This window comes from Bidens hawaiensis, unplaced genomic scaffold (assembly GCF_021521415.1).
Source record: "Bidens hawaiensis isolate Kalapana, Puna unplaced genomic scaffold, B.hawaiensis_p1.1 tig00040035_1, whole genome shotgun sequence".
NCBI classification, from domain to species: domain Eukaryota; kingdom Viridiplantae; phylum Streptophyta; class Magnoliopsida; order Asterales; family Asteraceae; genus Bidens; species Bidens hawaiensis.
Genome location: NW_027497051.1, coordinates 3989 through 16048, shown reverse-complemented (window position 1 = coordinate 16048; position 12060 = coordinate 3989). Strand labels below are relative to the sequence as shown.

Below are 12060 nucleotides of genomic sequence, written 5' to 3'. Positions count from 1 at the left end.
CTTACTTATAAACACATATTTTATAAAAAAAAAATTATACATTCACAAGAGAAAAATATATAAAGAGTAAAATATGAGCCCTAAAATATAGAAATTTATTTCAATTTTCACTATATATTTTAGTCTGTTAAAAATAACCCAATATAGCGATGCTTAAGTTGTTTTTTATTCTTCATTGGCATCTACAAAGAAAGTATAGATATTGAGATTTGAGACTTCGTAAACTTTATATATATATATACACATACTAGATTTTATCCCCCATAATACGGGGTTGTTTTACATTATTCGTTTTTAATATTTATATATGTATATTTGGATTTTAATTTTATTTATTGTAAGAAAGTTAATAATTAATATACTTGAGGTTTGATGATGAAATGGTTTCACAAATAAATGATATGTTATAATCCGGTTTAAAAGCTATCTGGGTTTGGTGATACCCATTACCCGTTTATTTTCTTTATTATAAATTTGTTTCTTTTCTTAATTATAAACAATATATTTTTTAAATAAAATATGATATTAACTTTTAACATATACCTATTTTATAGAATTTTCATATCAAATATTTGATGAGATTATTTTTTAATATAATGAGATGTTATAACCCGTTTAAGAGCTATCTGGGTTTGGTTAGACCTTTACCTGTGAATTCGGGTCAAATGCGTAAGAAGCCTTCATTTACAAATAAAGCAATCTGATGGCTAGAGAGAATGATTGTTTTACATTTTTCGTTTTTAATATTTATTTTTTGGATTTTAAATTTCTTTATTGTAAGAAAGTTAATAATATACTTAGGGTTTGATGATGAAAGGGTTTCATAATAAATGATATGTTATAACCCGTTTAAAAGCTATCTAGATTTTGTGACCCATGACCCGCTTATGTTTTTTGTTGTAAAACTGTTTATTAATTATAAATAATATATTTTTCTTTTCAACTAAATATTAAATTTTAGTATATCCCTATTTTATAGGATTTTCATATCAAATAATTGGTAAGATTAATTTATAATTTAATGAGATGTTATAACCCGTTTAAGAGCTATCTGGTTTTGGTAAGACACATACCCATGAATTTTGGTTAAATCAATGAGAGGCCTCCATTTAAAAATCAAGCAATCTGGTGGCTTCCATAAAAGGGGGGGAGCGACCACATCGCGACACGTAGGATTTTAGGGTCTTCGTTTATATATATTATAGATAGGAGAAGTATAGTTTGAAAACCCTCTTGAGTTGAGAAAACCCGTGAAAACCCTATGTAACATCGTTTTTTTTGTTACATGTAATATATGTTGTAACATTTAATACAAAACATCGAAAACATAAAAAAAAATGTTTTGCTATTTTTTAGTAATTTTTATATATGTTTTCAGAAGATAAAAAATGTAAATAAACTTTTACATTTTTTATTAACTTTAATTGTGGACCACAAGATTTAATCTTTAATTAAAACATGTGATTGAGAATGGATTTAATCTTTATTTTTTTATTAGCACTCGAATATGTTTTATTTATATCCTTTTAACAATAAATTTGCTACATAGGGGGGTGTCTGGGATTTCATATTTTATCTTTTTATAATTTATTAACTTATCCCCCTTCACAATAACACGCAATACCAATTATCTTTTAACCTTTTTAAAAGTTAATAAGTTATAAGTTGTTTAAAATAAGCAATCCCAAACACCTCATTATTATTTTGAAACGACTAATAAACCAGAAGTTAGAGCTCAAAACAATTACAATCTAACATCAAATATAACATAAATTTATTAACGCGATATTGTAGACCATACCTCCAAAACAGGAGCAACTCCAATGAAAAGGTGTTGAACGGGTTCACTTTTCTCAAACCACTCTTGGGCATCCTTCATAGACTTATGCAAGTGGTCATCGGTTTCCTTTGCCCAGTTGATGCTTTCAAATGCATCAAGATTTGATACCATCCCCCATAGGCTACCTTGGATCTTGTACCTTTAACTTAAACCTGGTTATATGCAACAGAAACAACAAGATCCAAGGTAGTCTGTTCTGTTCATAGCATTTGCATAGCGCCGTTATTAACGCGACAGAAGATTCTCTGCCTTTGGTAACTGATGAAAGACTATGGAAGATGGAGTCTTTCATCATATCAACGTTTTTAATACCCAGATCAGCTATCTTTTTCAAAGTCGATAGGACATTGATTGGTTGGCAATTTGGTTTTAGTCTCTGTAAATGGCATTTCAATAAATACATTGTTAGTAATAAAAGAAAGCATAAAATTTTTTCCAGTTTGGAAAAGTCTATAACCATTAGTCGGTTACCTTATGAGCATCAAGGGTTTTGTTCTCCTTTATAGCGTTCCAGATATTTTGTGCATTGGAGGAAAATTCTAAAACAGGAACAACCTCTAGCCTATCGCCATGGAAGAACCTTTACCTCAAACTAGCCACCTTCAAAGACCAATAAAAAAGTAGATAAATAATAACTTTATTGTTTAAAACATCAATATGCTTCTGGATGGCCCGACTGAACTTTATCCTAATCCTGAATGTGTAAAGATCACGATCCTGATGACATAAATTTAGCAGGTCACGTCATTAAAAATTTGACATGATTGAACTTGCTCTTTATATCATCAACACATTTTACTGATAAAAATGTTCTCATCATTTTACACTGTCTTATTTTTATTACTGTGTTAGGCTATTTGGTATTGCGGCCGGGGCATTGGAGAAATTAGACTTATGTTCGTTTATCTTTGGTCAATTATCTTCATTTGTGTTTATTTCTGCCCATTTAAGTTTGTGAGCTTTCGTTTAGTTTCAAATGAATGAACACGAACATATCGATTCTGTAAATGAAGCAAAAAATGTTCGGTTGTGTCTGTGTTCGCGTTCTGCTATAAGCGTCGGTTTTGCTTGGTTATAGTTAATTTGGAGTTACGTTTGGGTTGTTTTCTCCTCCTAGGTAGAGGTGCACAAATAGGTTTTTTTAAAAAAACCGGTTCGGTTATTAACCGGACCGGTTTTTTTTCACCCGGAAAAAAACCGGTTCGGTTAATAACCGGACCGGTTAATAACCGGTTTTTTTTTATCTGAAATCCCTAACCGGTCTAACCGGTTAGGACCGGTTTAGAAACCGGTTCAGACCGGTTAATAAACCGGTTTTTTTATTAACCGGTTTTATAAAAACCGGTTTTCAGGTTAACCGGTTTTTTTTTTTTTTTTTTTTTTTTTTTTAAATAACCAGTATTTTTCCACAGTATAAACAAACCGGTAACTACAAGGCAAACCGGTAACTACAAGGCAAAACTTGACTTACTCCATTCTTTGCTTTCGTTGTTATGGTTCTTTGCTTGGAAGATTAAAAACACATAACTTTCATTTATAGCTTTTACATTAAAAATACAAACATTAAATCGTTATCGCATATTCGTATCTCAAAAATACAAACATTAAAGAATGCGTAGACACGATTACATTAACAACTTGTTGTTTCTTACTCATTATTTGCCTCTATGTTTGCTGTTTCTTTAACTAATTTTCTTCGCTACCCGATCCCGAGCTATTCCTTAGGTAATCGTCGTACGCGGCTTCTTCATCGGTCATTGGTTGAGTGTGTCCTTGATTGACCTCGTCTTCATACAAGCCCGCCTCATAGTCCATTTCCCCCTCGAGTGAGCGTTGATGTTGTGCCCTATCTAAAGAGTCCAAGTAATCCTTGTAGCAAATCGACATCTCTACAGCTGGTGGAGTGAGTCGAGTCCTCCTAATCGATATAACCCTGCCAGAAACAGAAAAAGCAGACTCCGAAGCTACCGTGGAAGCTTGGACCGTTAGTAAATCTTTGGCCATGGCGGCGAGGATCGGAAACTCATCCTCCTTACCTCTCCACCAAGCCAGCAAATCAAGACTTCTAAATTCATCCGGAGTCATGTGTTTCACAAAGTTGGTACCACCATACCTTCCAAGTTCACTGCTTGGGGTGTTTACCTTTTGACGTTTACCGGCGTCTTCCCAAATCATGTAGTACATCCCCATTTCAAGGTCGGTTTGGGATTGGGATTGGGCAACAGCTCTTAACGAGTCATGAATTTGGGAAGACGACCCGTATTTTGTAAGGTAAACATCATACATGTTTGAAAAGGTGGTGTTGAAAGCATTCTTTAAAGTTTGGTTATAATAGGGGTTTTGATCGTCGTTTAACTCTAGCTCGTCACAAATTTTTTCTATTAAAGCTTCAACACCACCAACATTGATGCAAGGGTTTAACGCAGCAGCACATGTCAAAACAGCGGGTAGTTCTTGAAAATATTTTCGGAATTTTTCTTTCATTTTTACACCCATATCAAAATAAGGTGCACCCCGACAATGAAGTTCACTCAACTTTGTGCACATGACAGCAATTTTTGGTAAAGCAATGGGGCTTGTTGGATAGTAAACCCCGGATAAACTAGTTGTGCAAGATTTAAAAATTTGAAGGACCTCCGTAACGATCTCAATCAATAACCAGTTTCTAGGATCGTACGGTGCACATTTACCCCTACTTGACAAAATTTGATGAAACGCAATTAATGATTCTTTTTGTTGGATGACTTTCTCAAACATATCACAAGTCGAGTTCCATCTTGTTGGACAATCCCAATTTGGCCCCAACCATTGACAATTAGCTTCTACACAAAATTTTTTGTATCTTGAAAATGTTTTATTGTTGCTAAAAACATCTCGTAACATTCTTTTAAAATTGTTTCTTTGCGTTTCGATCACGTTTAACCCGTCTTGCACGGCCAAGTTGATAATATGTGCAATGCATCGGCTATGAAAAAACGCTCCATCACAAATAGGTTTATACTTTAATTTTAAATGGCCAACCGCGGCCGTATTGTTGGACGCGTTATCAAACGAAATTGAAAAGATTTTATGTTCAATCTTGTATTGTCGAATGACTTTATCCAAGAGTTTAAAAATATTTCTACCCGTATGCGGGTAATCAAACAATTGAAACGCAACGGTTCGTTTCATCATTTGCCACGACTCGGGGTCAACCCAATGAGCCGTCACACAAATGTATGAGTCGGGCGAACCATTAGGTACCGACCACACATCCGTTGTTAAGTTTACACCAGTTTGTAAGTTTGAAAAGTATGAAATTAGTTCGGATTTAGCGTTTTTCCAAGCTTTAAGACAATCTCTTCTAAGGGTCGAACGACTTACGTGTTGGTAGTATGGTTGAACATACTTTTGCATCATCTCCGTGAATTGAGGGTTGTCGAAGTGGTTGAAAGGAAGTGTTTGTTGAATCACAAAGTTTGAAAACTGTTGACGTACCGCTTCAAGGTCGTACGTAAACACCGCTCCTTGATTCGTCATCTCCGGCTGCGAACTACTTCCCGATTCGTCCTTCAAGGCCTTGCAAAAGGGCCTTTGTAATTGAGCGTGAGATAACAAAATAATCGCGTATGAAATAAACGTTTAGAGCGTTTGGAGCGTTTGAGGTTGTATAAACGAGTGTGATCTAACCAATACCCAACCTAAACTATATATAGATGTTTGTGGGGGTAATATGGTAAAAAAAAAACGGTCAAAAAAAAAACGGCTATATAGCCGTTTTACAACGGAAATAAACCGGTTTTTAACCGTTTAACCGGTTACTAAAAAACCGGTTAACCGGTTTTTCTATAACGGTCATAAACCGGTTTATAAAAAAACCGGTTAACCGGTTTTTTAGTAACCGGTTATTTAAAAAAACCGGTTTTTTTTATAACCGGTTTGAAAACCGGTTTAGGCTCTAAAAAGTATAACCGATATACAAACCGGCGGTTTGTAAACCGGTCAAACCGGTTTTAAAAAAACCCGGTTTTTTAAAAAACCGGTTTCCGGTTTAAACCGGCAAACCGGTTCGAGGACCGGTTTTTTTGACCACCTCTACTCTAGGGATGATGTATCACAATAATAATAATAATAATAATAAGTCTATCCCAAACTCCTCCTCCACCAGTAATTGACAGACAGCTGCAGAAAGAGAAATTGAGGTTTCTTGTCTTTCTATTGGACGAATGACCAAACACTTACTCACACCTCGATTCGATCATCTCCTAGTTTTCTTCTTCCCACAAAATCCCTCTTTTGTTATTTATTATTATTTCATCTCCACAAACCCTAATTCCCGATCTGGGTTTTGAAGCATGAACTTCAGGAACATGGAAGAGTTCTGGCCCTTTTACATGACCCAACACTCCAAGCCCGCCACCCGCAGATGGCATTTTGCCGGCACGCTTTCTAGCCTTGTCTGCTTCGTTTACGCACTCCTCTTCAATTGGTGGCTCCTGTTGGTTGTGCCTGTGCTTGGATACGGCATGGCTTGGTACAGCCACTTCTTTGTTGAAGGAAACGTGCCGGCCACTTTCGGCCATCCGGTATGGTCGTTTTTGTGTGATTACAAGATGTTTGGGCTAATGCTCACTGGCCAGATGGATGGAGAGATCAAAAGGCTTGGTAAAAGACCTCTCTTGCAACCCTACTGATTTCATTTCTGTTTTCTTATACTTGTAATAAGGACGGACGGACGGACGGACATGTTTGTTTGCTCTGGTTACATTACATTACATGTTTGGTTTGCTGTCTATGCCTATGTATATATATATATTAATTAATTAAATAATCTATTATTCTTCAAGTCATTGTTTGCTTGCTTTGGATGAGATTGAATTTGCAGTTAATGTTTCATTTCCATTTACATAATTACTTACATTTGTTGGCTTACATCTTATATGTGTTTGATTTTGTGTTTATACATCCCTATTCTCTTTTCTTTTTGGTTATATACATTCTGGTTTAATATGTGCTTAATCTCCTAAACTTATCTGTGTTTTTGTTTAAATTGTTAATATTCTATCCAACAGAGGATAAGGATTTCGGATAATCGGTTTAAAATAAACAAATTTCATGTTAGGTTTATCTCAAGTTAGAAATTCGCACCCCTAGTTAAAAGCCCCTTAACAACTGTGTGGTCAGGGCCTCCCAAGCATACGATAGGAGTGCATATCTCGTTTGATCGATATGACAGCCGGTTGAGTGTAGGGTAAAAGTAGACAAAACATGTCGTTTTTGTTATTATCTACATAGAGATTGTGTTGGGATTGGAATTGACAACTAGATTTAGAGATATGTTGATATAGTTGGACTTATTTGTTCAAGTGATGGAAATATTTTATCAAGTGCACTCTGTGGAAATGATAATGAGATCTTGGCAGTTGTTTCAGTGGTGGCATATATCAAACTAAAGAAATTATACTTTTTTGATGAATTGTTAAATATAATAAAGGATTATGTTAACTCAGGAGTCCAAGTACAAAGAAACACAATAAGCTATCAACATTATCATATGTTTTGGCACCATTGTAGATATGCAAATTAAACAGTTTAGTGATTTTGTTGAGGTTAATGCATGATTACTTCAAAAAATATGGCAGCTTTGAGTTCATTCTCCAACTGTGATGCATCAAAGCTGCTAAGATTTGGTAAATTGTATTCATATGATTCTGATAATGTGAGAAAAATTACACTTGATATCAACCTGCAATATAGAGAAAAATTGTTAATTTGTTGTATCGCTGAGTAATGATGGAGACACAAGAAACATATATCTAATCATTTGGTGTATCTATTACTATTACTAAAGTTGACATTGGTTTTACACATTGAGAGCGCAACAATTGACTAATCAAGACTGCTAATACTAAAAGTATAACCGGACACTTTAAAAATATATGCCAAAGCAATGGATGGCAAAGCAATGGAGCCACAACAGTGAGGTGATATAAAAACCCGTTTAGTTTAATAATCCAACTAGTAAACGTCACTTACTTGTCTAGTCTCCCATCATCATCTGGTGTCGCGGAAACTAAATGATGGGAGAGAAATCGAACCTGGGTCACGTGGAACACCAAGTCTCTTCCTTACTACAAGCTAATTGACATAAATATTAGCGTTGATTAGTGTTTATCATTCATGTAAAAAAAGATATTGTTAACCTAACAAAAAAATATATAGCAAATAATATATATAGTGTTGAAAAGCAAAGGAAAAATAAAAGCAAATAATAATAATTCCCAAAGTTTGTTAGTTTGAACCCTGAATCTACCTTGGTTTTCGTCTCACAATGTGTTACGCCAAATAGTTCTGCACGACTGTCATGTCACACCCCAACCTAAGGCGGAAATGCCGGGGCGTGATCCGATTGCTCACAGCTCGAAGATACTATCATAATATAAAAGTAATAATATCTAATTAATTATTTTAATTCAAATAAACACACATGTTTACAAATACAATAACCAATTAAATAACAGATATGAATTCAAATAAAGTTTAACTTGTTTTCATCCTAAAGTCTTGTCTACGTGCCCAATCTTCAATCTTCCATACAAGTAACCTGCATATGCGTATAAAATGGAGTTTTTGTCAACATAAAGTTGAGTGAGAATATCACCAATTTGACACAACAATAAAATAAGCATAACGTGATAAGTGCGAATAATGAAATCAAACCATAAACAAGTATGTGGACCGTTGCCAAGCGAATCGGGCATTGGTCACCAGCAGGAACACCCGCTATATGATTGATTGAATAGTAATTCCATCATACGATTGATTGAATAATAACACAAGTAAGCAATTAGCACGTAAGTTTGACTAAATCACTTCACAACAACACGTATGCATTTGTTTGAATATATATAGTATGAAAATATGATTACGTATGCATATGTCCCCAAAACGGTTGAAAACAGGGTGTAAAAAGGGGAATGATAAACTCTTAATTGGATTTTAGGATGAGTCTTCAACTGGATTTTAGGAAATTAGAACTTAGAAGTGATTGAACTGATTTCTGATTTTATCAATGATATACGTATATGCATAAATACTCTTAATTGCTTCCAGACATTTTTGAGTATTGGTAGATAAAAGAAACCACTACTTTCTGTACAATTGTGGAGAAACACAGGCATTTCATCCATCATTTGGTATATATATAAGCTGCTCACTTTTCGAGCCGGGGGTCTCACCGGAAGCAGCCTCTCTATCCCTAAGGGATAGAGGTAAGGCTGTCTACATCTTACCCTCCTCAGACACTACCATAGCATTGCTATTGGTGGGATATACTGAGTACGATGATGATAAGCTGCTCACTTTTAGCATAAAATTTCGGCAAATTACCAAACAAACTGCAATAAAAGAATCTACAATCTGTGTCATTCAACGTTAGATGACTGCGGTGAACGAATCAGCATATCATTAAAGATGGGTATTTCATCAAAAAAGGGAATTTGTCTGTCAGACAACCGTGAGACCATGCCAAGACCCATCATACGAGCCAGCAACGATCCTCTACTGAGCCATGCTTAAGACCATGAAGCTCCGTTAATCACGCTCTAGTCACACGGTCCTATCTCATCAACCAGACATGGGTTTCTGTATTCTTGATATCATTAAAGATGGGTATTTCATCAAAAAAGGGAATTTGTCTGTCAGACAACCGTGAGACCATGCCAAGACCCATCATACGAGCCAGCAACGATCCTCTACTGAGCCATGCTTAAGACCATGAAGCTCCGTTAATCACGCTCTAGTCACACGGTCCTATCTCATCAACCAGACATGGGTTTCTGTCTTCTTAGGAATCAAGAATACAGAGGTACGAGCCTATAGAACAGATCCTGTTCAAGTAAGGTCGTGCCTCATCTTCTACTTGTGGTCTATATAAAGCACTGCTCTTTTCCACCTTGCACCGATGTGGGATATATAACTAAACCTATTCTAAGCTTGTCCTCTTTCACAAATCTATTTCCATTTTTATATTAACAATTCAAAAACCAAACAGAAAACTATTTACACTGAAATCTCTCTTATTTATAGGTTATTGTAGTTGGTGATTGTTCATGGTTTTGCAACTTGATGGTTCGGTTTGGACGATTTTAAACAAAAAAATAGTTTTGTATTAAATGCTTAGTGATGATAAGGATTGTTTATTAATATAGTGTATGTTTATAACTTTATATTCCTAAAAGAATCATAAATAATAAATGTTAACCAACCGATTCCATTTTCTGAACTATCAAACCGTTAAAGACAGAACCATGAACCTTATAGTGTATATGTATATATATATATGGCAAGTAGCATCTAATGCGACATTTACTATTGCTTTAAATTAAAATTTGTAAATACATTTGTTTTAACATTTTTCACATAGGCGTTTTTTGCGTATGTGGCATCTGATGTGGTGGCTGGCATGCAGCAACCAGTGCCACATCAGCAACATACGGGTTGCAAGTTGAGGTTGACTGCTGGAGTATGTAATAGATTATAAGTTGGTTTGGATTTCACTCCTAATTTTAAATTGGTTGCTAAAAATTAAAAAAAAAAAAAAAAGATGTAAAGGTTGGTTTATATATTGTTTGGTTTGCTTTACTTGTATAATTATATTTAACCCACAATTATCAATAAAAAGGTTAAATAATTGAAAGTGTTTGGTATTTCTACCTGTAACAAAAGATTATCTGTCTTGACTTCTATTATATGATTAGGGCAGTGTGTTGTATTTTTATATGATTAAGTTCATAATAATACAGTCTTATGTAGAATATTAATTATTGGTTATCTTGATTTTCACAAAAAACTCTGGTTATTGCAGATGCCTTGTGAGCATGTGTTTTGTCTGGATTGTGCTAGGAGTGACTCTTTATGCTATTTGTAAGACTAAAATTACTGTCTTTAAACAACTTGATTCACAGTTAAAATAATAATTGACCCCACCCGTGTTTTATTATATTTACACAGGTGTGATGAACGTATTCAGAAGATCCAGACGATTAAAATGATGGAAGGAATCTTCATTTGTGCAGCTCCACATTGTTTAAAATCGTTTGTGAAAAAAACTAATTTTGAGGCCCATGTGCACACGGTTCATGCAGATCTTGTAACTTCAAATCCTCAAAAAGATGCAAACGAGTCTGAAGTCGCAAGCACTAAGAAACCGACAACTTCTGAGTCAACGGTTCAAGCCCCGACTCCAAAACCAGCCCAAGATGGTGATCGGTCCCAACCCCAACCCCCGGTTAGACCACTCATACAGCCACCAGTTAACCCCAATCCCAACCCGCCTCATGGTTTTGATGGGTCAAACCCGTTGCATGTTCAGCAACCGAGTTTTGAATACCCAGTGACTGCACTTCAGCCGCCAGGTTTTGTAGTACCGGTGAACCCGAGTGTGATGGGTCCTGGTTCGTTTGGTCAACCGGTTTACATTGGTCAACAGGCTCCTGAAGCGGGTGTAGAACAAGGGTCTTTGTTGGGTTATCCTCAGCCTTGGAATGTTGGACCGAATGGTCAACCGTTTGACCCGTCTATGGTTATGAATCAAGGTGGTTTCTTTCAAGGAGGTCTACCATCGCAGGTGGCTAACCCGGCACAACCACCGCCTCAGCCTATGCCATTTGCTGGTTTTCATGGTGGTGATCCAAGTCATGTTGGAATGGGGTATGGATGGCAGCAAGACAAGCGTGACAGTTTTGGAAATGGTCAAGATTAATGTTGTTGATATTCCGTTTTCGACTTTTTGTGACGGTTTTGTAACTTGTTAGTTTTGATATGATTCTCATCGGTCTTGGATTTGCATGTTGTGGTCACTTCAAATGGGTAGATGTTGTCATGAGTAGTTTTTGCAGCCAGTCCTTTTGGTTATATTTTATTTTTGGAAAATCAAAACATGGCTTTTTTCATGTTTCAAGAGCATTCTCATCCATGATGGTTACGATACAAATATGTTAGAATTGAGTAAGGGATTTAATTGTTAAGGATCTTTTAGGGATGTTCACGGTCTGGTTTGACCGGCTTTGATGAGAAAGTTGGGCCCGGCTCTTAACTACAGCTTTAGAAAAAGAAATGACAAACTAAAGTGGAAGGTCTGTTGGGTCTTTTGTGTTGATTTACACGGCTGGTTTCATGGTCCAAACCTTAAACTGAACCGTAAATTGTTTTCTGTTAAAATCGAACCATATGTATTTCAA

The 12060-nt window shown here is 35.6% G+C and overlaps 2 protein-coding genes and 2 non-coding genes across 4 annotated transcripts; 2 read left to right on the top strand and 2 right to left on the bottom strand.

Annotated features, from left to right (window-relative positions):
• Positions 1 to 6156: 6156 nt before the first annotated feature.
• Positions 6157 to 6543, top strand: LOC143591745 (uncharacterized). The gene has a single exon (XM_077071861.1). The coding sequence runs from the start codon at positions 6175 to 6177 to the stop codon at positions 6511 to 6513; it is 339 nt and encodes a 112-aa protein (XP_076927976.1). The 5' UTR covers positions 6157 to 6174; the 3' UTR covers positions 6514 to 6543.
• A 911-nt stretch (positions 6544 to 7454) lies between these two features.
• LOC143591744 (E3 ubiquitin-protein ligase HAKAI homolog) lies at positions 7455 to 11690 on the top strand. Its single transcript, XM_077071860.1, has 4 exons — positions 7455 to 7538; positions 10245 to 10347; positions 10624 to 10744; positions 10832 to 11690. The coding sequence occupies exons 1-4, from the start codon at positions 7455 to 7457 to the stop codon at positions 11580 to 11582; spliced, it is 1059 nt and encodes a 352-aa protein (XP_076927975.1). The 3' UTR covers positions 11583 to 11690.
• LOC143591769 (small nucleolar RNA U3) lies at positions 9321 to 9499 on the bottom strand. The gene has a single exon (XR_013145772.1). It is a non-coding gene; the product is annotated as a small nucleolar RNA U3 (small nucleolar RNA).
• LOC143591768 (small nucleolar RNA U3) lies at positions 9514 to 9726 on the bottom strand. The gene has a single exon (XR_013145771.1). It is a non-coding gene; the product is annotated as a small nucleolar RNA U3 (small nucleolar RNA).
• Positions 11691 to 12060: the final 370 nt, after the last annotated feature.

What these genes read in the sequence shown, in the direction of transcription:
- LOC143591745 (XM_077071861.1), top strand. Translation starts at nt 6,175, where the DNA reads ATGAACTTCAGGAACATGGAAGAGTTCTGGCCCTTTTACATGACCCAA.
- LOC143591744 (XM_077071860.1), top strand. Translation starts at nt 7,455, where the DNA reads ATGGCAGCTTTGAGTTCATTCTCCAACTGTGATGCATCAAAGCTGCTA. An exon ending in ATTCATATGATTCTGATAAT is followed by an intron (nt 7,539 to 10,244) that starts GTGAGAAAAATT and finishes TTTTTCACATAG; the next exon opens with GCGTTTTTTGCGTATGTGGC. An exon ending in AGTGACTCTTTATGCTATTT is followed by an intron (nt 10,745 to 10,831) that starts GTAAGACTAAAA and finishes ATATTTACACAG; the next exon opens with GTGTGATGAACGTATTCAGA.